This window comes from Corvus hawaiiensis, chromosome 4 (assembly GCF_020740725.1).
Source record: "Corvus hawaiiensis isolate bCorHaw1 chromosome 4, bCorHaw1.pri.cur, whole genome shotgun sequence".
NCBI classification, from domain to species: Eukaryota; Metazoa; Chordata; class Aves; order Passeriformes; family Corvidae; genus Corvus; species Corvus hawaiiensis.
The window spans coordinates 34,129,700-34,154,396 of NC_063216.1; the positions used below are offsets into that span (position 1 = coordinate 34,129,700).

A 24,697-nucleotide genomic window follows, 5' to 3' on the forward strand; every position below is an offset into this window, starting at 1 on the left:
TGAAGGAAGGTCTTACCACTGGTCCTGGCAAATTCCAACTCCCAGAACTACAAAGGGGATGCAGCCCCCTTGGCCACCCTGGAATGCCTGAAACCAGATCCCAGAGAGCTAAATTGGCTCCATGGGACTTCAAGCAGAAACTTGCAGAGGTCAGGCTCTTGCAAAATAAATGTATTTGAACATGTCTTCTGATGAAGTATTTCAGACTTATTATTTCTCCTTAAAGAGATTATTTGAGCCAAAATTACTTCAGGGTCTGCTAAAGAAAGCTGTCTGTGCTATTTCTTCAGTCCAGACTGTGCAGTGTCTGCCCAAGCACCCTGGTGTGTGTTCAGGATGAGAAGATCCCACTCCTCGGAGGAGTCCCAGCAGTTACAAGAAGTATTTCTTGCCATGTCTGAGGGACTGCCTGTATCTTAGTGCAGTTCTTGATCATCCAGAGGTTTTGGCTCTGGCCTCTTGGGCTTTCTTGAACCTTTGTCTCTACTGAAGATGGCCTTGGACAACTCAGCAAAGACTTTCCTTCCGGTCATGTGACGAGTAAAGTGAAAAAGCATCTCAGTCCACCCCAGTTATCTGATCCCAATCAGACTCAGGGAGTAAGGATGCAGCCCCAAAGTTTTCCCTTGCACTGGGGATATCCCTCACCTATTTCAGCAGGGAAACCAAGGAGGGGAGGTGGAAAGGTCTGCAGTTCATGGCCCTGAACAAAACCTGCACAGGACCCCTTTCCTCTTGGTGTGAGGCCTTTCCCAAGAAGGTCCTGTTTCCCAGGTCTGGAGCTCTCTGCACAGAAAGGGCAGGGCTGCGGATGTCATGCTGTAGTAACGCCACATAGCTGAGGTTACTCCAAGAGGAGGAGATCAGTGCCTCCACTGAGAGCACCACACATGTGGAAACCTGGATGGATGGGATGCTCCATAGGTTTTTAGGGGACAGACTTCCACCTGAATAGCATGTTTAATCGGTTCCTGTATTATGTTCCATGTTAGGCAATAAATTGTGAGAGAAGTAGGAAGATATTTCACACTTCTGCCGTGTGAAATATCCATGGCAAAAAACCACTATGCAAGAAGTATGGAGATTACTTCCTGTGTTGTGAAAGGCTGGTTGTGCCTGTGGTAAGGGTCTCCAGTTGTCCTCAGATTTGGGGCATCCACATACAGACAAAGGGGGAAGTCTGCTAGTACATCTATTTAGAGAGACTTCACTTTATGGCCAGAACACTGTAGGCTGTGTGGGTATTTCTGCAAAGGAGCTGAGATATCCAGAGCAAAGAAAAGGCAGAGACAACTAACGAAGAGCATTGCAGGGAACAGCTTATCATGCAGAGTAAACACTGGTACTTAGTGACCAGTAGCTGAAATGAGGATAAGGAAAGGCTTGCCCATGTTTGAGAAATAGAGGACAACAAACTGTGAACAAGCAATTTCTGTTCACACCCTTACAGCCCTTCACCAAGGAGTGATAGAGAATCACATTATCATTCAGTGATTTTGAAAAAAGGATTTGTCTTTGACTCTTTCAATAATTCTTTTGCTTCCTTTCTGTCTTTTTTTTTTCTTCTCTATAACAACGTTTGATTAAACTTCTTTCATTGCTTATTGTGAAAAAGCAGAGTTTTTTAAGTATTGGCATAGAATAACTCCATTTTTCCAGCTTGAACTCTACAAATTGACACCAATGCTACTACCAGAAAAGTCACAGAGTGAAATTCAGGCTTAAAAAGATGAGATTCTTATGCATCCAATACAGAACTTTTAAAATTTGGAGAGACTGACAATACCACATAAGGCTGCATGGTAATATAAACATTGCTCTAATAGGTAGTCTTCAGCTCACCCCCCAAGTCTATGCATGAGAGGGGGCAGAAATGTAATATCAAATTGTTTGCAAAAATTTCCATTTGTTGGTGCTGCATCAGCAGCAGAATGCTGTAGGTGGTGTGACTGCAGAAACCAGGCAGAAGAAATAAGCAATGCCTCTGCAACCTCAAAAGTTACAGGGATACTGTTGCCCTAACTGACAAGAGGAAAGCACATGACTGAGCTTTTCTTGAAAAATTGTGATAGAAGCTTTTGCTGTTTAATAAATATTTCTTCTCTGCTCCCACTCTTGAATAAAGACATCTTTAATTGCAATGTATAAGACTTCCGCTTTTTGATTACATCTTCAAGTAATAAAGTATTTTTTCTGCACAATTATTTTGTTTCTACTTGTGTTTTTGCTCTGGTTTTTATTCCTGCTCTGAATATGGATGTAAGGGACAAATATCCAGATAATTACTTGCACCATTTCCCTGAAGAATCAAAGAAAGGTTCCAAGAAGCCAATCTAAGTGTAAAAAAAATCAAGCCTAGTTAAGTCCAAGCTACTGATCTACAGAAGTAGGCCTGACAATGAGCTCAAAAGCAGTCAAATTGCTGCATGTTACAGTGACCAGATGGCATGGCCTGGTGCAGAAGCAGGAGGTGGTGGATGCCTTTCTGTGCATCTGTTGGTGAAAGTCAGCAGCAGATCTAGGTGCAATTCCATAGCACTCCTGTAAAACGAGGAGCCTCTGCCCAAGCACTCTCACACCATTCCAGGAGCTGCACACACCACCTGAGACTGTAACTCCTGGGACTGGAGTCCCATCACAGTGAGCAGCTCCATGAGCAATGGGTGACCCTTTCAATTCATCGCTCACACATCCCCCCACTCTCAGGTGTACTTCCTCCTCCTTTGGGCTGGACCCTAGATTTCTCAGCCATCAGAATTTATAAAAATAAACAATTCAATAGAGTGGTACAGCAGCAGATCAGCTTGAGCTGGATGCCTTTGGAGACACTCCCCCAACACCCCCATCACATGCCTTTCTTGGTCCAGTGGTGATTTTCGGTCTGGGGTCGTCTAACACCTTATTGGATTCTTTCTCTGTGTCCATGCAGGCAGGCCATTCACTGCTCTTATATTGTCAAGTTGTGGTTTCTGCTGAGAGGTGTAGCCTCCTTATCTTGTGGTTTACACTTGTGGTGCACCTGCTCACTGGCAGAGCATGGAAAGCAAAAAAGTTCTACGCTTAGGATAAACATCACTTAGCAACAACCAAACCATCAGTGTGTTATCAATATTCTTCTCATGCTAAAGACAAAACACAGCACAGTACCAGCTACTAAAAAAGTTACTAATAAAATTATCAACAATTAGTATCTCTCAACACTCCTAACTCTAAAACAATACCCCAAGTTTATCCAGAGGCCAGTTTGTATTGATCTCCAGAGAAAATGTTCTGTTCCAGTACCTCATGGAACAGAAAGGACCCAATCACCCAGAAGCAGAAGTTATTAAAATTGATCGCCAAGAAGATTGTGAAGCTAGTAATAGCCATAGAAATACGTAAAACATAGGTGATTTCTTCATATGCCACAATTCTGTCTGTATAACAAATTTTGTATGCACTAGGGTTCTCAGATGGAGAAGGATGTTGTAACCCACTGCTGCTACCTACAAGTAACATGACCAGAAAGAGGAAGTGGTGTCATCCACGGTATTTCAAAACATTTAACAAAGGAAAAATTTGAGACAAAGCAAAATCCTGAATAAGCAAAATGGTGTAATAGACATTTAGCATCAAATCAGTAGAAGAGTTAACTGTGCATCATCTAGATTTTTGGGTTTAGGGCAGGAATTATCCTTACTTGAGCCAGTCATGATGACACCCTGAGGTTGCCAGATCTCCAAGTACAGTTAAATAACATCCTCTGGAGAAGAAAACACACTGCACACCTTGAAGTGGTAAAAAGGAATTGTGCCATAACTGTGTAGAAATATAAATATAGTCAGTTCAAGTAGCAATTTTAAAGTTAATTACTTAATAGTGTATCCCAAAGTTGTAGGTTAGCATTATCAAATGTGTATTGTGATTTTTGGATGCTTTCCTTTTGAAATAATATGAGTGAATCTGAACATCAGGTCTCTGTAGTAGCTTAAACATATCCTAAAAGACATAACCTAAAAGCTGGGGCTAATTTTTTATGGTGATGTAATCTGTGGGTATGTCTAGAAACATGGAAATTACATTTAACAGATTATCTGACAGGTAGAGATGTAACTGTATGAAGTGTTTGCTCACTTTTACAGAAAAGACAGCACTGAGGAACTGTCTTGCTAAGGAAAAATAAAAGAAATAGAATAGACATTCTAAAGCATTGTAAAAAATAAATAAATGGAGAATAAACTACTACTAAGATATTTCTTTAAGATATTTTCTATCTATATGTCACAGGAAACTGGATCCATTAATGGTCATTCATATACAAAGTGGAACAGTTCCTTGTACATCATTATGCTCAAGTATTAAGTGCTCAAGATGTTAAGAACTACTGGAGAAAAACTGGACATCTAATTTACCCTTCTTATAAGCTCATGTGGACAGATGCCAGGCTAGTCTGGAGGAGCTATAAAACCACAGCATGCACTGGGATCGAATGCCTGATGGTGGCCTGGGTATTTTTAACTGACAGGTAGGTCAGTGTCCTGTCTGCTTTATATTAGTGTTGTTCCAGCGACCCGAGTGGAGCTGCAGGAACATGCAGCACCTGAATGCCCAGGCCTGTGTAAAGACATTGGAAATTCTCAGTGAAGAACCAAAGTGGAGTAAAGGGCTCATATCCTCCTAAATTGTCAGTTAATCATGTTTACATTGAATGTCCTGACCTGCAAGAAAACTTGTGAACAATTTGTCATTGTCTATTCCTGCTACTACCCCTTGATGAGCATTTATAGTGACATTTTGTAATCTGCTCCACCTGATCTCCCTATTCATTGATTCGTTTACTTCCAAGTGATATGGAATTAATATAAGTTATTAAGTTTGAGAAGGGGGTCCTATCTTCTTTTCCTTGTCCTTAGAGTAATCATCAATATAAAACTTCCAAGATACTCACTTCTCCTAAGTTTGTGTTTCATCATTACTAATTACATAAAGTGGTTTTTAACATTTGCAAGCAATATTTTGCTTTTCAAAAATCTCCTTGACAAAGGTTAATTAAAATGTTTGGCAAAATTAGGCATACATAAAATGCACTTAGTTAAATACACATATGAATACAACACTCAGAGGACAGAAGACTTGAAATTACACAGTCCCCAGGGCTTGAACATGCTTAAACCAGATGCTTTAGCAAGATGCTATTAACATGCTTATGCTGACACTCCAGCCCACACCTCCCCTCAGTGCTGCTTTGCTACCAGCCTATGAATTCAGGAAGACTGGAACTGGTAATTTACTCTCCAACCTGCTCTTGTCTTGCTGGTTTGGCCACAAACCAGCCTCAATACTGGCTCTCCATGAGCTTTTGATAAATTGAGGATAATAAAACACACACACGATGGCAAGCCAAGTGGGAGGACTAGAAGCATCAGAAGAGATGAAGGTTAAAGCTGTGTGTGGATAATTAAAAAGACATTTGAAGAAGAAATCTGGGCAAGAATTGTACTATCAATACTAAATAGTTTGCTCCTCCAAATTTCATTAGTGCTCATTCAAATTCCCCTTCTGCAATCAACTGCAGAACTCTTCCAGCCAAGCGATCCCTCACCTTGTGCCTCCTGTGGACTTTGCCCATGAGGAAGCCATCCTGAACTGCACTAGAATTCTCAGGGAGGTCTGAAATGTGTGGGGAGCTGTGTCTGAGTTCGCTGGCCTTCCAGCTGTCCTGGCTCCACACTGCCAGCTGGGGAGCAACAGCACCATGGAGGTGTGTGGGAAGGATTTGGTAGCACAGGAGAAGGGAAAGAGGTTGAGCTAACCTGGATGACTCAGGTGAGAACAAAGTACCCTGCAAGTGGAGAGAGGCTGACCTTGTAAAACCGTACTCAATGCCCTGAGCTCCTTGTTCCTCTTCCTTTCACCTTTGCCCATGCACAAATGAGAATGGCTTTCTGGGACTTTAGAAAATGTAGGTTTACAGCAAAACTTTGCCTCTTGGGTAGTGGCTTGTGCACTGTGAAAGCTAAATCTGAAAACAAGAACACGACTAAGCAGGTAGGAAATTGCTTACAAGACTCTTTTTTTATGACTAAAAACACTGTCAGCAGAGTTCTGTTTTGATTTAATTGCTTTTCTAATCCCTTATTGTTTTATGACAGCTGAAATTGCCTGACTAGATGCCAACACACATGAACTACTAAATGGTTCCTGCATCTTATTTTATGGTCTGACCTCTGTTTTGAAATAAACTGCCTACTAAACAAAATAAGTTCCCTTGATTTTCTGATGACATATATATGTGTATTTTGAGAAAGGGAAGTAAGCGTGGCAGGAAATTCAGAAATCACAAAAGGAAAAATGTTATGGTTATTTTTTATTCTTTTGAAATACAGCAATAGACCTACTGAAACTCCTTTCCTGTCCTGAGCTAGTTTGGCCATGTGGCTCTAGTCTAGCCAGTTTATACAAAGCTCCAGGGTGTCACTGTGGATGGTGCTGGCAGTCCCCTCTTCTTCATGTGCTTCTCACATTGCCATCTCAGATTCACGTCCAGATGGGACAGCTGGGGCGGTGGGATGATCTTGAGAGGCCCATGAGCTTTGCCATCAGCTGGTGAGCCCACAGAAAGCACCTCTTGGTCTTGCACAGTACATCAGGCCTAGCATTCCTCCTGTGCCCTCAGCTCCCCACAGCTCCTGTTGTGCTGCTGTCTTGGCTGTGCACACTTGGGCTGAAGGTGTGCTGCTTCAGGAACAAACTTCTAAGGATGACAGAGGTTAGACTCTGCATTTGCCATTACATGTCCGTGCTTTCCAGCAACGTTGTGTCAAGAGTAATTGCCCTTTGTTGCCAAACTTTGCTGTCAAGTTCCCTCTTAGCTCTTATTACACAGAGAAAATTTCTCTTGTGTATATCCTCACTTGAGTGCTTGCTGCTGTTTGTGTGGCTGATGCAAGGTCGCTTATGGTACAGAACAATTTGCTTTCAGTGTGCAGTTCAGGGCATCAAATTAGTTTTACTGAAACTGTCTGAGTGCATAAAGCCAGGGCCAGAGCAGGGCTCACCAGCCTCCTGCTCTGAACACTAGGCACATGCATCCCGCACCCCTCGCAGCTGGGTGTCTTGCCCTTTTGCCTTGTGTCCTAATTCCTTACTCCTTTTATGTGCAATTGGCCATGATGCTATTTCCTGACTTGGAAAAAGAGAAATTTGGGCAATCATATTTTACTGCTCAGCATCTGCTGACCTCCCACAGACAGGAGGAGATCTCTTTTAGTGTCTTTTTGCTGAACTGTGAAATAAATAAATAAATAAATAAATACATTCGTGGCAAAAGGATTAAAAAAGAGGGGGTGCCTAAAAAAGCATTTTCAGTGATAGTAAGTAAAGGTAAGCAGAGATGCTGGAATCTCACAGCTGTTCTGCAAGCTACTCTTAGCTAGTGCACATACAGGCTACAGCCAGGATCCAGTGAAGCCTCGGGGCTTTCCAATCACCAAAGTTCTCCCTTCGAGGACAAAAATGTCAGGCTGTGTTACCACAAGCCAGGACATGGCCTCTGGTCTTCCCTCTTCTGCTGTGCCTGTTTGACCTGTCCCCCTTCCCATCGTTTCTAACTCAGGTGAGGCTGGGTTAGGTGTTTTCCATCTTGGTTTAAGAAAAAGGATGAATGTTTTTGAAAGGTTTAACCCCTTTGCTCAGCTGTTTGAGCCATTAAAATACGAAAATACTTTCCCTGCAGCTGATCTTGTGAGACCCTGCATCTACCCCAGCCCTGGAGCAGGGAGGCAGCCAGATCCGGATGGGTTTTTTCTCTGTTCTTCCTATTTCAGAGTCGCAACGCTTTTCCTACGGCTGTCTAGGAACAGGTTTGATTTCCCAAAAAATTTATTTTGTCTGTGGGGTACAGACAGCTAGCAGAGAAACAAAAGGCTTTGTACCTCCCCGTCGGGGAATCGAACCCCGGTCTCCCGCGTGACAGGCGGGGATACTTACCACTATACTAACGAGGAACTGTACTGGCGAAAGTCCTTCAGCAGTCATTATATTCTGTTTGGTCGCTCGCAGCCTGGTGAAGGCCAACTCGGACCAACCATGCTTCTTGGTTCGCCCACCCCGCCTCCCTCGCAATGCACCATGGGTTCTGTAGTTTTCTCGCCGTGCTCCCCTCCTCTCCGCGCGGAGGGCGGCACTACACCTCCCAGGGGCCTCCCCTCCGCGCTGGGCGGCGGGCTCTGTGCTGCCCGCGGTGGCCCGGCCCGGCCGGGCAGGGCGGGCAGACGGCGCGTGAGCGATGGCGGACCCGAGCTCGTTCGCGTCTCCCGCGTGCTGTCTCACGCGGCACTTCTACCTGCGCTGCCGCGCGGACTTCGGCGCGCGGGCGCTGCGGGGCACAGTCGCCCTCACCGCGCGCGCGGAGCGCGAGGCGCTGCGCTGCCTGGTAACGGGGGGCGCGGGGGGGGTGAGGGCGGGGGGCGCGAGGGGACCCCGCGGACCGTGAGGGGCGAGCCCGGAGCCCGCGCTGCCGCCGCCTTCCCTCTCCCCCGTGTTTCCCTCGGCCGTCGTCCCGCTCCTTCTTTCCTTCCTTCCCTGCCGCCGCTTGGCTCTCCCCGGACCCTCCGCCCCTGCCTGCGGCTCGGCTGGAGGCTGACAACGCCTCGCAGCCCCCGGTTCCCGCTTAGCCCCCCGGAGCCGGCGAGGTGCGCAAGGGACTGTGTCTCTTCCCTTTAAAATGGGAAAGAGCATGCTACCGAAAAGATAGGAATAAATCACTCGAAACCTAGATTTAGGGCTTTTTTCACCTGTGTGTTTCGTTATGCCGGCTGCTTTCTCTGTTATTTCTGCAAGTAGGCATATGAACCTCTTAAGCTTCTCATTATATGCGAAGCTTGGGGGGTGGTGGGCTTTTCTCATGCTGACTCCATAAAATTCCATGTGATTGGCGCTTATTTTTTTAGGAAAAGAGCCCAGTCCTGTTAGTAATAAAGAGTAACGCCTTGTTCGTGCTAAAAATGAGTACTGCGCTCTTTAATTCATCTTCCATTGCATGGAGGTCTGGATTCGCAGTGGCGTGTTCCAGGATGGAAGCCTTAGCAGGGGCTTTTATACTCTTCTCCTCATTTCATAGCAGTACTGTGGAGTTGCTACCTTTGTAGTTTGTTTAATAATCTTACTTTTATGGTTAGAAGTTAAGTTTTCTTCCTCTTTCCCTTCCAGCTTTCCCAGATCAGTGCTGCTCTCTTAAAATGCTGATTCCCGGTGGTCAACAGTTAGTCACCTTTTCTGCTTTTACTTAGTAAATACTTTTTCCTTCAGAGAGACTTGTGTTTAAGATTTCATAGTGCTGTATTTATTATTACATTATTTAACTGGTATGCAATATGTTCTTTATCACAGGTCCTGGATACAAGAGATGTACAGGTATTTAAAGTGACTGTAAATGGACAAGAGGCACAATTTGCTTTTGGAGAAAAGCACAGTTTCAAGGGGACCCCCCTAGAAATCACGTTTCCTAACGAACTAAGAAGGTATGCACTTTTGCCTGTTCCTTTAGGTTGTTTTTAAAATGCACTGTATAAGCTACTTGTCTGCCTGTAGGGTTGTTGAGTAAAGCTTGCAAAGGGACTTATAAATTAGAATTTAGGGTAGTGCATTCATTTGGTATGATCTTGTAGATTACTGTCATATTTGGCTTTCATTAGTCAAAACTTTGCGAGTCTTTGTACCTGTCCCCAGATTTTATATCTTGTACAAAATTACTTATTAAACTGAGTAGCAAAATGATGTGTAATGTATCACAATTTTTCCAGTGCTTATCATCAGTAACATTGTTTCGGCTTTAACTACCTGAATTTTGTCTAGTTCAGAATTGTTACAGTGCAGTGCGCATGGAGCTACAGCCCCTGTTGGATCTTCTTTTATACAGGGGCTGGTTCTGCACTCTGTAGAACTTTGGGGTATTGCTATGATTAGATAGAAGCATGTTTTCAAATCATGAAAGTTTTATTTTGCTGACTATGCTAAGTCGAAGTCCCTGAAAACTGGAACTTGAGTTTCGGCAGCATGATGGAGAGTGAACTAACCATAGTCTACCTCTTAAGCTGAATGTATTAAAAAGCTGTTGAAAATTTACAGTATGCTTTTTGGCAGTTTGCTTTGCATGTTGTAACTCGATAGCTCAGTCCTCTGTGGTGCCAAAGTTGAAAGCTGTGATTGTATAAGGAAGTTCCCTTGTTTGAATACAACTGAATATTAAGTTGCTTCTTACTTCTTATTGTTTGGTTTTTAGAACTCATTACTACCTCTAGAAACTCTTTCAGTTTAGTCTGGTTTCCAAGTTGGTTTTTTTTTAATGTTGTACTCTGAATTAGTGCGATTAAGAAACACAAATAACGAGGAAGAGAAAGGAATGTCATAAAATAGCTGTCCCGTCTGGAGAAATACTTATGGTCTGTTATGAAACTGAACAAATGAAGTACTTGAGCAAACAGGTCACATCAGAAATATGCACCTGTTTCTTTTGCTGCCTTTTTTTTTTTTAAGTGCTTTTTTTCTTCAGCCTCCTTTTTTTTTTTTAAGTGCTAAATTTCCTGGTAAGAAAAAAGAGGGAGGTATGAGTTGTGATCGTAAGAATTTGTAATCTTGTGTGAGACATAGTCCCCCATGTAACTATCAATAAAACAGCGATAGGAAAGGGTAGGAGTTACAACTGAAAGTCTGATTGTTCAGAAAGCAATGTGCCTTATGGTAATATCAATTATTTTCCCTTTTCTTGTCTAATATGTACTTTGGAATACTGGTTATAAACCAGATGTGTACACCTGGTCAGTTTATCTAGTGTCCAGCTCCTGTAATTAGCTGAAGTTTGTTCTGATTTATGGCTGTATTGTTTATTCCAAGAGTTGCATGTATAATCTGGAACTTTCTGAGAACAGAAGCAAGTACTTCCATGTGCTTTTGGTGTCAGTGATAGTTAGGGTATGTTTTTAAAAAATAAGAGTATGAATATGTCAGGTTTGTATGTGTTGTCTTGTTAGCAAACTGACACGTGTTTTGCACATAACTGTTAGTTTTTACTTGACACCAGTTCTGAAACCCTGAATAAAACTTGAACATTATTTATTTTTCTTGTGAACCCCTACTGTTAATAGGAATTTTCTGTAATTACTGATAATTTTCAGGGTGTTTTTTTCTTCTTAAGGGTAATACTTGCAGAACATTAACATCAGATGCAAAATCTAATTTTTTTTATCTAAAGAATACACATTCTATGTTATTCAGTCATGTGTCTTCTTATGTAGGGTTTTGCACCTTTTTGTGTATTGCAGAGGGGTTTTTATACTTACATGTACAAGGTTAGTTATATACGTGTAGCTGGTCCAACTAGTTTAAAGAAAAGGCCTGTGCTCTCCTTGAAGAGAGAAATGGAAAAGTTTCTGGTTAGTAAAAACAATAATAAAAGTGCCTTGGGACGTAAAAATTGAAATAAACTAGCCATTTTTTAATATCATTATTGAAAGGGAATAATTGCTTGTATGATGCTTACTCTCATTTTTAATGCTTTTGAGACAGTGCTGCAGACCTATTTTCCAGACATCTTTGCAGAGGAATTTCAGTGTGATCAGGATTTGTGTCAAAACAGTCTGACTGTGTTCTTTATTATACAGGGGACAAGAAGCAATTGTTGAAATCTCTTTTGAAAGCTCTCCACAGTCTTCAGCTCTCCAGTGGTTTACTCCGGAACAAACTTCTGGAAAGAAACACCCATTTCTCTTCAGCCAGTGCCAGGTTGAGTTCATTTTTTCCAAACTTGTTGACATACCACTGTAATTTCCCATGGTTTCTAAACAACTGGAGTGAAAGGGAAAGAACAATAGCCTGTAACTTCTAGTTGCATTGTCAAAGGTCCTAAATGAAAACACTTAATGTCAGGGCGTTGAGATTTTATTATATGTTCGCAGTTAGTAATTCTGGAACTGCTTCACCTGCTCCAGTATTCTTGTCGAAGAACATATGGTCCTTTACAACCAATATATGTGTCTGTTGGTCTGTCTTACCTACTATTATTCCTTTTACAGAGATCTGTAAGCTCTAAGTGATAGAAGTACTGGCTTATAGATAATGAATTCTCTGGAGGAGCTGTATAGATTTCCACTGTAGTGTATTAGTTGATTTATTTCTAGTCCTCTGCATTAGAAAGACTGTTTTGTTTCATCTTTTTTCTTTTCCTTTCTCCCTCTCTAGGCTACCCACTGCAGAGCCATTTTCCCGTGCCAAGACACACCTGCTGTGAAACTAACCTACTATGCAGAGGTAGATGAACCTAAGTCATGTGTCTTAACTAAAGACAACTGCTACAATGAGTGAATTTATATTGGTCAGGGTCTTTTGGTAGCTGCCAGCATGTGGCATAATATGAAAACAGAATATTGACTTTCAGCTTAATGTGAGAGGAAAGAACTGCTGATCTTCTCTGTGGCAGTTCTCTAACTTTACCACTTCCTTTTTGTATATATCAACTCTTTTTTCACTGATATGTGTCTATTTCCGAAAGGAAATAGAACTGCAGTAGTAAGAAAGAAATATGCTTTAAAATCAGGAAAAGCTGACAGTAAGACAGCAAAGAGTGCTGTAAAGTAAAAAATACCTGAAATGGCTCTCATGTATGCCTTAAGTAATATAGTTTGGTACATAGTTAGGGGATTTTGCAGTCCTGGCACAAACAGCTTTAAGGAAGCAAAAAGCAAGGTGTGCGCTGTGACATTACAATTCAGTTGTCTGAAGAAAGTGAGCCTTTTAACTTCTGTCAGAGGTACTCCTCTGATTAATTCAATATTGCCAGTCTTCAAAACAACATTTTCCATATGCCTTATGTTCTACTTGACAGAGATGACTTCACAACAGAACAAATCTGGGCTACTCTTTGTTATCAGCTGCTTGTAGTATGGAGTGTAATGCTGAGTGCCAGCTGTGTTGCTCATAGTTGGGTGCCCTTTCAGATATCCGTCCCAAAGGAGCTGGTGGCTCTGATGAGCGCTAATCGCGATGGAGAGGCGCCCGATCCAGAGGACAGCACTCGCAAGATTTACCGTTTCAGCCAGAACGTAAGTGCTCCAGGCTAGGCAATGGCTGCACAAGGTCTCATTCCTGACCTGTGCAGCTCACAATTGCCTCAGATATGCTTTTGATGTCATTGATAAGTCATGTGACTCATGATAGGTCTTTGCCACTTTAGAAATATGAGGTATTATGGAACTCCAACTCTGAGAAGACAACCAGTAAGCGCTGGTGGTCTTTTTGGCATTCCTGGAAAAGCCAAAGTTGAATTTTGAAAATGTTTCACATACTCAAGACTAGTCCTGTCAAAACCCTTTCTGTCTGCACTGATTCTTGGAAAATAATGCAGATGCAAATAATATGGGAGCAAGTCTTGGAAAACAGACCCTGCAAATTTTAAGCTCACTAAGATCTGAACAGTGAAACTCAGCATTGGGACCAGTTTTTAGCTGGATGTTAGGCAAATTCCTACAACAGGTTTTTTAAAATTTTTTTTTGAATGTGAAAACTTTGGTTTCTATGGAACGTATCTCCAACTAATTAAAGATTACTGTTCTCTGGAAGTTTTATTAAGTGCTGTAGCTAGTCTAATGATTCCACTGCTCATAAAGCAGCAGTCTTGATTTCCTCTTCTAGCATTTTTGTTCTCACAGTTTTTTGGGTTACAGTTCGGGTGTTTATGGGGTCTCTTGGTGAGCCTAGTTCATTTATCTGAACAAGCAGATAAAATTAACCTGAGATCTGGGCTGGTGAGACTTAATGACTGCAAGGAGGGTTGGGATGATGTGATTGGAGGAGAGGAGGGGAACCTACTCTGAACCGCAGCAGCTGTTGGGTTTGATTTGGCTGCTGTGTGAAACCTGAGAGAGGCAAGAGGGGAGAGAGCGGAAAAAACATTCCTGTATCTGTGAGCTCATCGGTAGGCGGTGCTCTGCCCTCTCCGTGGAGCCAAAACATTTGCCACTCTCAGTCTAGTACAGAAGACTTTTATGCTGTGTGTGTTATCTAGAAATACACTGTTGATAAGCATGGTGGACCTGTACTAGAAATAACATTTAGTGTAATTGAAATTATACTACACTTTCTGATCTAGAAAACCATTAGTTTTTTAGAAAAGACATGTTTTTCTTGAAACAAAAAAATGCATTAAGCACAAAATACATAATTAAAAAAGACAAATGCATGAAAAAGGACATGCACATCGTCTGATGTACAAAACCATGACATTGATTTGTTAGAAGTCTGTTTCCTTAGATGAAAAAGGCAAATGCATCAAGCTCTTGGATATGTATGTATGCTGAGCTTGCCTAGAACTACCTTTTTTCTCCTGCATAGCCAGGCTGGTAAGAAGGGTAGTGGAGAACAACCTCTGTACAACTGAGTTTACAGCCCAACAGTCATTGACATTTGAATTTCAAAATGTCAGAATGGCAAATTGGACATCAAAATGTGGGGTTGTATTGGTAGTCTTTTAATAACTTGTCTATAACATAAGTCAATGGACTTTGTTCTTTTCAAGAATATGTTCTGTGGATTAATAGGTAAAATTAACACATCCATGATGATATGGGTATTTTAATAAACAATACTTAAATGGTTTGTGCCTAATGGTGGAATAAAATTTTCTGAAATTTTGTCTCCAACTAATTATAGTTTAAAGTCTTTCTTATTTAACATTGTTTATTCAGATAAAGTGGAATTTTTACAGGGATGGCTGTATTATCCCTTTTTCTTTCCAGAGCACTTGGAGAAAGCATTTCTCTATAAAGATTCTTCAGTCAGGAGTTTTTTCATTAAAATAACAAATACTTAGATTTTATTTTAATTCCAAACATGGAAATCAAATATATACATTTTGATTTTTCCTGAATCTTTTGTCTCTAATCTATTTATATCCATAAATATTCTTGTTTACTTCATTAAAGCTCTTCCTGCATCTTTCTGTGTGACAGAACTGCCCTTTATCTGAGCAGTATCTCTTAACTTCTCCTTCCATGAAATTGAATGGAACTGAAATGGATGTGGAAAACTTACTTTCTTTTGAAAAGAAACCAAACCAGCAGGAATTTTGTGTGCAGATTTTTTCAAAGAGAGATGATATTTACAGTTTTTGTGGGTTTTGCCTGAAATATTTGTGAAGCAAGTACATCCTGTAGATAAAGGAGTATCATCTGGGGAGAAAGAACAATGTTTTTGAAAAAACAATGCCTGCCTTTAAGGCAGGAAACTATGGAGGAAAACTTCTTTATTTACATACCTTTGTTCTTCTCTGAGTCAGTAGTCTGATAACTGACATTGCAAATAAGATTTATTTTTCTCATGTTCTCCACTAGGTTCCCATACCTTGCTACTTGTTTGCTTTAGTGGTTGGAGCTTTAGAAAGTAGGTGAGTGAATCTGTACAATGTATAAATATTAATAACTATAATAAATCTTCAGAGTTTTTTTAAAATTTGTTTCTTGGTCTTATTTCTGAATTTAAAGGGTCTTAGAGGTTCAGTTAACCTGTTTATTTGTATCAAACTGCATGTATCTTGAACTGGTTTTGAATAGTTTTTTAAATTTTGCTGTAAATTAGAGAAACAGCATAAAGAGTTTGGACCTAAAAAAGCCCTTAGTGGTTACAATTTAGCACAGGGAATAGATCTTCTTTCTTAGGTAGCAGATAAGCCTTGTCATGTACAAAAGGCAGAAAAGTAAGGCTTCAGCTTCATTTCTCATGAGCACAAGGTTGTGTTAATCTAGGCCACAATAATGCCTTTATGTTAGGGCTTGATAGCATTTAAAAATCTCTAAGTGGTTTTCCTATTCTTTTGTGCTGAGCAGTGCGTGCCTGTTGTTTGTTTTGTTTTCTAAGGCTTTGCTTCAGCAATGGAGAGGAAAAGCAGACAAAGATTCTCTAATGAGTTTTCTCTGCAACATGGATTACTCAAGAGCAGAGTTACACATACACTCCCTGTATTAGTTTCCCATAAAATTATTTCTGGTTCATAGTGTTTTATTGGCATTTATTTTTACTTTCAACAGAAAGATTGGCCCAAGGACACTGGTGTGGGCTGAAAAGGAGCTAGTAGATAAATCAGCCTATGAATTTTCTGAGGTGAGTAGTTAACAACAACGAAAAACAATGTTGTAAGATAACTATTTCACATAGTATTGGAAAAGAAACAGACTGCAGGTTGCTGTTCTGTTCATCTTTAGTTCTTTCTCTACCTCACAACCCCCAAAATGCTGCTATTCTATTGCAGTACAAACTTAGTACTGAAAATACATACTGATATAGTCCCATATTTATTTTACATGTGGGACTTGCCAAGGTGAAAGAGAACAAAATACAGGATCAAGAGCTTATTATCTGTTCAGTGTTTGTAGTCAGAAGTCATCTAGAAACTGATGTGAATTCTTGTTTCAGGCTGAAGCTATGCTGAAAACAGCAGAAGATTTGGCAGGACCTTATGTGTGGGGACAGTACGATCTGTTAGTCTTACCACCTTCTTTTCCTTATGGTGGTATGGAAAATCCTTGTCTTACTTTTGTAACTCCAACACTACTGGTAAGTATAGCAGTGGTAAAAGTCAGTTTTTCCCTAGGGCTTGCTTATCAATCAGGTGTTGGATATTAATGCACAAATTGGTTTAGTATTCTTCCTAGAAAGACCGTAAATGTTCCTGCCTCCTTTGGAGGAATCATACAAGAAACTGCATAAAGTGGTCTGTTTTGAGGTTGACTTGGACTGACAACTAACTTGTCTTTCCCTTTTCTTTTTAGGCGGGTGATCGATCTCTATCAAATGTAAGTCAAAAATAGGTTCATCTCTTCAAGTAGAACACGACTTGAAGTTGTATCTTAATTCCTTTATAATAAATACCTGAAAACTTGGTCTCTTTTCATTGGGGAAATTAGAAGTTAAGGGAGTAACTCAAGAAGTCCTGCAAAAGTGAGTGTTAGTTTTAAGTGAACTCTATAAAACTGGAGACAGTTATTTTGTATAATGGACAGATGGAAATAACATGGGTGCCTGTAAACATAGGGAGCTGACTGAGGTTAACTGCTCAGTAGCTCTTTTCCTGTCCTGTTAAACCACAACACCTGTGTATAGATACGTTTAAAAATCGCAACTGAATTGGCCTCATCGAGATTGTTACTAGAGAACTACTTCTTCTCTGTGTGTGTCTGTGCACTAGAACTCATATTATATACAGTTTTCTTCAAAGTGGAAATAGTGAGTACAATTTGAGTAAATTAATTTTTTTTTCTGCAAAGTTGTGTACTCTGAATGCAGTTTTATTGCCTGTGTCTTTCTAATAGACTGATGTACTGCTAAATTAAAAAAAAATATTGTCTTAAACCAAGAATACTGATATATTTGACATGGATACTTTTTAATGTATCATGCATCATATCACCTTTTTCACTGCAGAAGTTGCTTACGTGGGAAAGCAGTACTAGTCCATCACTTGGTATTCTGTATTCTGAAATGTGATTTCATAAACAAATTACCTACACCAAGCTACCAGAGGGATTATTTTTGTTGATCAGTGTGGCTCTGTGGCTTGCAGGCTGGACATGGAAAATTATTTCTGTCAGCTAGGGTAGCGTTGGTCCTCTCCTTAAAATTTATATGGATAGGTCTACATAACTGTGAATGCTAACTGGCTTTGTGAACATAACATAGTAAATGAGATCTCATTAGCATTTTATTCTTTCAGTTGGGACTTGACTTTTTTTTCCAAAGGAGTCTAAATGGTAGATCTGTTTTTTGTGTTTTAGGTTATTGCTCATGAAATTTCTCATAGCTGGACAGGAAACTTGGTAACCAACAAAACATGGGAGCATTTTTGGTGGGTATGATGTTCAATGCAATGCAAATCATATTTTAAATTTAATCTGTAAAGAGACTGACTAAATTCATTTTGCCATCCTACCAGTGCTGACTTTCTCAATGTCTTCCCAGGCTGAATGAGGGTCATACTGTATACCTGGAACGCAGGATTGGTGGTCGATTGTTTGGTGAGCAGTTCAGGCACTTTCAGGCCCTAGGAGGTTGGCGAGAACTTCAGAATACGGTAAACAGCTTTAAAGTTACAATACGTGCTTCCCACAAATCAAATTTGTCTAGTCAGCTTCCCTAATGCTTTCTTATTAGAGGATGAACAAATTTGATTCCAAGGTGTTTGATTGCTACCCAAGGTAATATCTTAATATACCTAGATTAGATAAAGCTTTTTGAATTGTTTTAAGCTTTTCTGTATGGATGAACATCTTTACAGCTTCTTTTGGTTTTCTGGGTATGGCTAAATTTGCAGTATTATCTGTTAGCATACTGCTAAGCAGCTGAAAGCTTATCAAACTTATCTGCAACCATGACCATCAGAATTTCCAGTGCCTCATGCAAGCAACTGATTTCTTACTGTCTAAGAGGGTTGTTTAGTTTTGTGTTTTGGTAGCATAGTCAAACTTCAGTTTTCAGATTTCTAGTCTCTGATATCTTCCTAGTTCCCTGAGCAGCCTGAAGTCTGTTCTCTTCATATCCAGAGCTGAAGTTTTGCTGGCACTTCTCCCTCTCTCAACAGAGGTTTTAAATTTGAAGGCTTAATGATGTAGTTCAAATAGTTTGTTAATAAAGGGCTAAATATAGCTAGACTAATAGGTGCTCATGGTTATGACAGGCATGATAATAATTATTTGCTTTGAGACAGTTGGAGCACAGCGTGATTGGTTCTGAATTTTAGTAAACTAAGGTTTGTGCAGATTCAGAACTTCAGGAAAAAGGAGGAGAATGCTTTGAAAAGAAGCTGTCTCAGTTTTGGATGGTTTATACCTTTATAAATAGAATTGGTACAGATCTGCAGGAGTGCTAGTTTTCCTAGATTAGTATGTGTTCTTGTGTTTTTGACACAGATAAATACTCTTGGAGATAAAAATCCTGTAACTAACCTCGTCATTAATCTGGATGAAGTAGATCCTGATGTTGCCTATTCATCTGTGCCATATGAGAAAGGCTTTGCTTTGCTTTTTTACCTTGAACAACTCCTTGGAGGACCAGGTAAGCATTAGTCAGATTTTATATGTTTTTGTTTTCCACCGGAATTTCAAACACTAAACATTTTCTTTTTTAACTGTTAGATGTCTTCATTGGCTTCTTGAAGGCTTATGTTCAGCAGTTTGCTTATAAGAGCATTGTAACAGAGGACTGGAAGAATTTCTTGTACTCCTACTTCAAGGATAAGGTTGGGTAGTATTTAAAACTGATTGCTTGAAACCTTTCAATTATGTTAAATTATTACTTAGGTCAGAACTTATTAAAAGACCAGTTCTTTATATTTCTTTTTCTTTATTTCAAGAACTTAATAAGATGTAATCTGGCATCTTATGAAAATGGGTTTGCATTATGATGACTTATTTTTTCTTTCCTTAGAGGTGATTGCTTTGTTTTGAAGTAATTTGTGTAGGATTCTCCAGGGTAATTAGAGGAATGTTATCAAAACAAATAAAAAGATTGAAACTAGATTTCATTTTCTCAAAAAAAAAAAAAAAATCCTAAAATCGCATTTAAAATTTAATAAGGTTTTATGTTGCTTTGTAGGTAGATGTTCTTGACAAAGTTGACTGGAACTCATGGTTTCATGCTCCAGGAATGCCACCGGTGAAGCCTACGTAAGCTGCATTCTTCTGTAGTTCATCTTTTCCTTCTCCAGATTGCATGTGATTTTCCAGTCATGAAGCAGTCTGTAAACAGGGTGAAAGTCTTCTTATAAATGTTTATTTGAAAACACCCTAGTACTATGTAATTGTATATAGGAGTAAAAATAGTCACTCTTAACATTTTCAGTCTTTTATTCTGTGATTATTTCATTGTATGAACCTTCGTTTTTAATATTTGACAGGTATGATATGACACTATCAAATGCTTGCGTTGCCTTGAGCCAAAGATGGATCCAAGTGAGTGGTTAAAGAAAGCTGAGGTGTCTTTATCTTGAAAAGCTAATTCTCTGTTACACAAAGTGAGCCATTCTTTCCTGAAATCTCTCATTTGCTGAGAGTGTGTGTATTTATAGTCATAGTATGGCTGCCAGGGATTTTGCATTTCGTAGACTAGACCTTCATCATAGCCTGGGGATTAGCTGTGACTTCTGTCTGTGAAGTGCAGTCCATATTTTAACAAGGTACAGAGCCAGCTTCTTGTTACACATGTGTAGTAACCAAGTAGAAAATACTCTTTTTGAAACCCTGATATTATGGCTTGATTTAAAAACAAGTGCCCAGGTACCTCTACATTACTTACTTTATTGTATTAGCAGTAGTTCCCCTGTGGTATACTGGAGTTAGTATGCATTTCCCATCAAAAACTTGTACATAAATTATATTAATTAATACCACATAATTTTCTCCTCATTTTAAGCATAAAAGTCATACAGCTAATAGAGGATTCAGCATAGCTTCCTTTTGTTGCCTCTTTGGCTTTGCGCTGTACTTGCATGCTATCTTTTAACTTTCTTCTTCTTAATGTTACTTTTTATAAAAAAAGTACTTTATTTTTCACTTAACTAACAGAAAGACAGTGGAGATAAAAAGATCAGTGGAGAGAAAATAAGTGAAGAATGCAAACATCAGACAACACCTTAAGTCCCTCCCTCCCCCTTATTGTAATATCCTGCCCAGATACAAATCAGTATCTTCTTTATGTGAAATGACTCAACAGTAAGCGTGGATGTCAAAACAGAAAATTACATCTGATGGTACTTTGAAATACCGATTAAAAATTAAGTAACTGTTTTCTTTTAGGCAAAAGAAAGTGATTTGGGCTCATTCAGCTCAGCAGACCTGAAGGAAATGTCATCTCATCAGTTAATTGAGTTCCTGGCACTGTTGCTTCTGGAGGTAAATGCACACCTGGGATGACTTGATTCTGGTATCACAAAGCAGACACAGAAGCTCTACTGTGCTTTGAAATTAAGTTACTCTTTTTCTTTTCAGTTTTGCTAAATTAATCTGCTCTCATACATAGTTACTGAAACCTTCAACCTTTGCCTCCCTTACTATGTCTGGCTCTCCAGCTAATAAGCAACATACAGAGTATTTTGTATTGAAAGCTACAAACAAAACCATGAGGTGTTTGAATCCATCTGTATTGGATGTTATAGCAAATAAGCTATAAATAAAATTGAACAAAAATACTTTGTTTTGAATGTTTCAGTAGTACTGAATGTAGGAATTATTTATTCCTCCCCCCTTCCCATACACTATGAAAAGAAGAAAGGAACAAATGAAATATTTATCATGGTAAGACTTCAATTTCTTTGTAGCATCCATCTTCTTGAATTACTCTGTTTATTTTTGAAGTGTCTGGCTTGAAGTCTTCCTCTGGCTTATTCTGGCAATTTCTTTTTCAGGCACCTCTTCCATTGTCACATGTCCAACGCATGCAGGAAGTATATGATTTCAATGCTGTAAACAACTCTGAAATAAGATTCAGGTTTGTTCTAATATGGGCACTTTTCAAATCTTAAATGCTTTCTTAAAACAAGGTGTCCTGCTTCATCTGAGACATCCTGTTTTACAGAACTGGTGCTGGATTTGGGTTTGGGGTTTTTGTTGTGGCTTTGTAAATGCATGTGCAAGCATCATGCTTACCAGAGTGGTATCCTGCTATTTATGAATTGGGCAAATGCAGCCTAGTGAAGAACTCAGTGGACAGTGGATTAGCTGTTCTTTATTTTCATCTGGCATGCTAGTAAAGGAACCTGATGACCTGATAACAAAGTATTTTGAACATATTGTATACTTTGTATTTCTTGTAACAAGATCAATTTATTTTTGAAACAAAACAAGCACATGCCAGTATGGTGACATTTTATTTGGGTGTGTGTTTGTTTGTTTGTTTTACCTATTGGTCAAATGGGACAAGTGCTGTATAATTCAGTTCTGAGTGATGCAACTGGACACTATTGTAATATAAAAAAATACATAGCTGCAGAAAATAATCCTCCATTCCAGAGGAACTGCATTCTTTTCCTGTTTTACAAAAAAGTTGATGTTTGTAATGTGCTAGTCAAACACTGAATATTTTAGGTTGAACTTAGCTAGAATCTCATTCCCATGATGACACAGCAGTGGCCAAAGCGTTTATGGGAACAGAATCTTTAGATAACCAACCACCACACTACCACAAATGAAATTAAAAGTGCACATTTTTTCGTCTGCTTCCAGATGGCTGCGACTGTGTATCAGGTCCAAGTGGGAAGAAGCTATTCCTCTGGCTCTAAAAATGGCAACAGATCAGGGCAGGATGAAGTTTACTCGACCACTGTTCAGGTAAAAGTAATCTCCAAATTGCAGGAGCTCATGCTGTTGGCATTTCTAGTATAATGGAATGTATAATACTTGAAATGCATTTATGGTACATGTTGAAGTGGTACAGTGCAGTCTCTGTATACTCTGAACAAGCTTATCTTCAGAGGTGCTTTCCACCTGCTGACATTTTTTTGCATAGAAGAAAACTTAGTCCCAGTATGCACCTTAAGGCGAGGCTTTCAAGGGAAAAGTAAAAGCTTGGGGAAATCCCTGTTGTATTATTTTTCTGGATTTTTGTAATGGTGCCTCCCCCTACTCCTTCTTTTACAGGGACCTTTACAGTTTTGACAAGAGTCAGGATCTGGCTGTCAAGACATTTTTGGAGCATAGAGCCTCTATGCACCCTGTCACTTCAATGCTTGTGGGCAAAGACTTGAAGCAGGACCAGTGACAAATGTACTGATTTCTTTGAGATTTTCATGTTGCTGAAAGAAGAGACTGGTTGTCCAAGCTGTTGATATGTGTGCCTGATTATGCCATAAAATGCTTTGCTGCTTTGGTACTAATGTAACTTAAAATTAATTTTCCAAATCAAGTTCAGTACTTTCTATTTTGCAATTCCAACTAAAGCAGAAAAATTGCTACATCGCTGGAATTGAGAGAATGTTTTTGTTACAAGCAATTTTTAGAATACACAAAAACTGTTCTGAGATGTGATCATTTGTCAGTGATAGAATTGAAAAACGTGGAAAATTAATTGGTGGATCGTATGGCTCCTTGTGCACAACATTCTTTTCCATAGCAGTGGTTGAAACTTTAAGTATTTAAAAAATAAATCTTTTCATTCCCTACTTGTCTGTGTATTGATCTGTACAAAAAGTTTTGATTTAATAGTTTTATTTATTCTTCGTTGTTGTGGGAGAAATTTTTATTATGAGTCCAAGAGGACAATGAAGACCGAAATGATTTTTCAACCCACTATATATTTTCAAAACATATTATTGCAGGGGGGGCTAAAGCCCAAGTCTTTCCTTATCCAGTTTGATTTTTTTTAATATTTCCATTTCTTAACCAGTTGTGGGCACTACCCCTTATGCTAATATAACAACTTAGAGGTAAGTTTAAAAACAATGGGAGAGCTGTTTTTCCTGTATTTGTCAAGCAGTTCAAGCCAATGGTTTAGATGATGCTGTGGAGAATGCTGCCATCTCTAGGTTGGGTTTTGCAGCGAGTTTGACAAGAACTGCTTTTCCTGGAGATGATCAGTTGCATAAATTAAATCTGTTGACATAGGGATAACCCTGTCAAGGAGTGACAAAACCAAAAAGTGCTGGTTTAGGGGAAGAGGGTGGCAATATAAGTCGTGGCAAAAGGCTTGGTTTAATACTAGCACTTAGGATGAGAGGGGAGAGCCTTTCAGCTGATTTATTTCTGAGTTTTGATCCGTATAAACTTTCAACTTGTGGTTTAAACCCAGGCAGTAACTAATCCCCACGCAGGTGCTCACTCACTCCCCCTATGGGATGAGGGAGAGAATTGGAAGAGTAAAAGTGAGAAAACTCAGGGGTTGAGATAAAGAGGGACAGTTTAACAGATAAAGCAAAAGCTGCGCACACAAGCAAAGCCAAACAAGGAATTCATTCACTGCTTCCCATGGGCAGGCACGTATTCAATCTTCTCCAGGAGAGCAGGGTTACTCAGGGACACAAATGCCATCACTCCAAAAGTCCTCCTGCTGCTGCTTCCTTCTTCCCCCAACTGTGTATGTGAGCATGAGCTCTGGTCAGAGGAAGCGATATCTGATGTTAACAGGCTCTGGCTTGAGCTATCAGCTTGCAATGAAACTTGTTTATAAAGACATTAGGTCACTAGTGTTGGGGTAAATTGCGTTTTGTTGTAAAAGCCCATGTATCGTATATATAGTGCTTTGGTAGTTAGAGTTCATGCTGCCAGATAATCCTGGTTTCTTGGTGTCAGAGTCAGAAAAAAGAAAATTGTGTCAGACATGGCTTTCTCTAGCATGATTCTAGGTAGCTCTGCTGGGACAGTGTCTCCCACCAGTGGGACCCAAGTTAACATTTCCTACAATAATTAAACCCTAGGTAGTCCCTTTGTTTGGGAGCACTAGTGTGGGTAGCATGGACTGTGAGTGGTGCAACTGTTTTGCCTTTAAAAAACAGAGGTATTTTCAGATGCTGTGTGTACATGGTTATTGCTAAACTTTTTATTTTGGCACCGTCTTAACAGGTATCTCCACGTCTTTTCCTCTGCACCTTCTGCCTGCAAAAAAGCATCACGTAGCAGCACTGGGCTTGATAGTGTGCAGCTGCGGCCTAATATTTGTTGATACCTGTTCTAGTAACATCTTCCAGAGC

At 39.8% G+C, this 24,697-nt stretch overlaps 1 protein-coding gene and 1 non-coding gene across 2 annotated transcripts; one reads left to right on the forward strand and one right to left on the reverse strand.

Moving 5' to 3' along the window:
* Positions 1–7,913: 7,913 nt before the first annotated feature.
* TRNAD-GUC lies at positions 7,914–7,985 on the reverse strand. The gene has a single exon. It is a non-coding gene; the product is annotated as a tRNA-Asp (tRNA).
* A 244-nt stretch (positions 7,986–8,229) lies between these two features.
* On the forward strand, positions 8,230–23,173 carry LTA4H (leukotriene A4 hydrolase). The gene is made up of 19 exons (XM_048302206.1): positions 8,230–8,413; positions 9,370–9,500; positions 11,640–11,760; positions 12,217–12,285; positions 12,972–13,076; positions 15,363–15,415; positions 16,056–16,128; positions 16,441–16,581; positions 16,797–16,820; positions 17,799–17,869; positions 17,983–18,094; positions 18,930–19,074; positions 19,155–19,258; positions 19,615–19,685; positions 19,916–19,970; positions 20,814–20,909; positions 21,422–21,504; positions 22,239–22,343; positions 22,653–23,173. The coding sequence occupies exons 1-19, from the start codon at positions 8,267–8,269 to the stop codon at positions 22,771–22,773; spliced, it is 1,827 nt and encodes a 608-aa protein (XP_048158163.1). The 5' UTR covers positions 8,230–8,266; the 3' UTR covers positions 22,774–23,173.
* Positions 23,174–24,697: the final 1,524 nt, after the last annotated feature.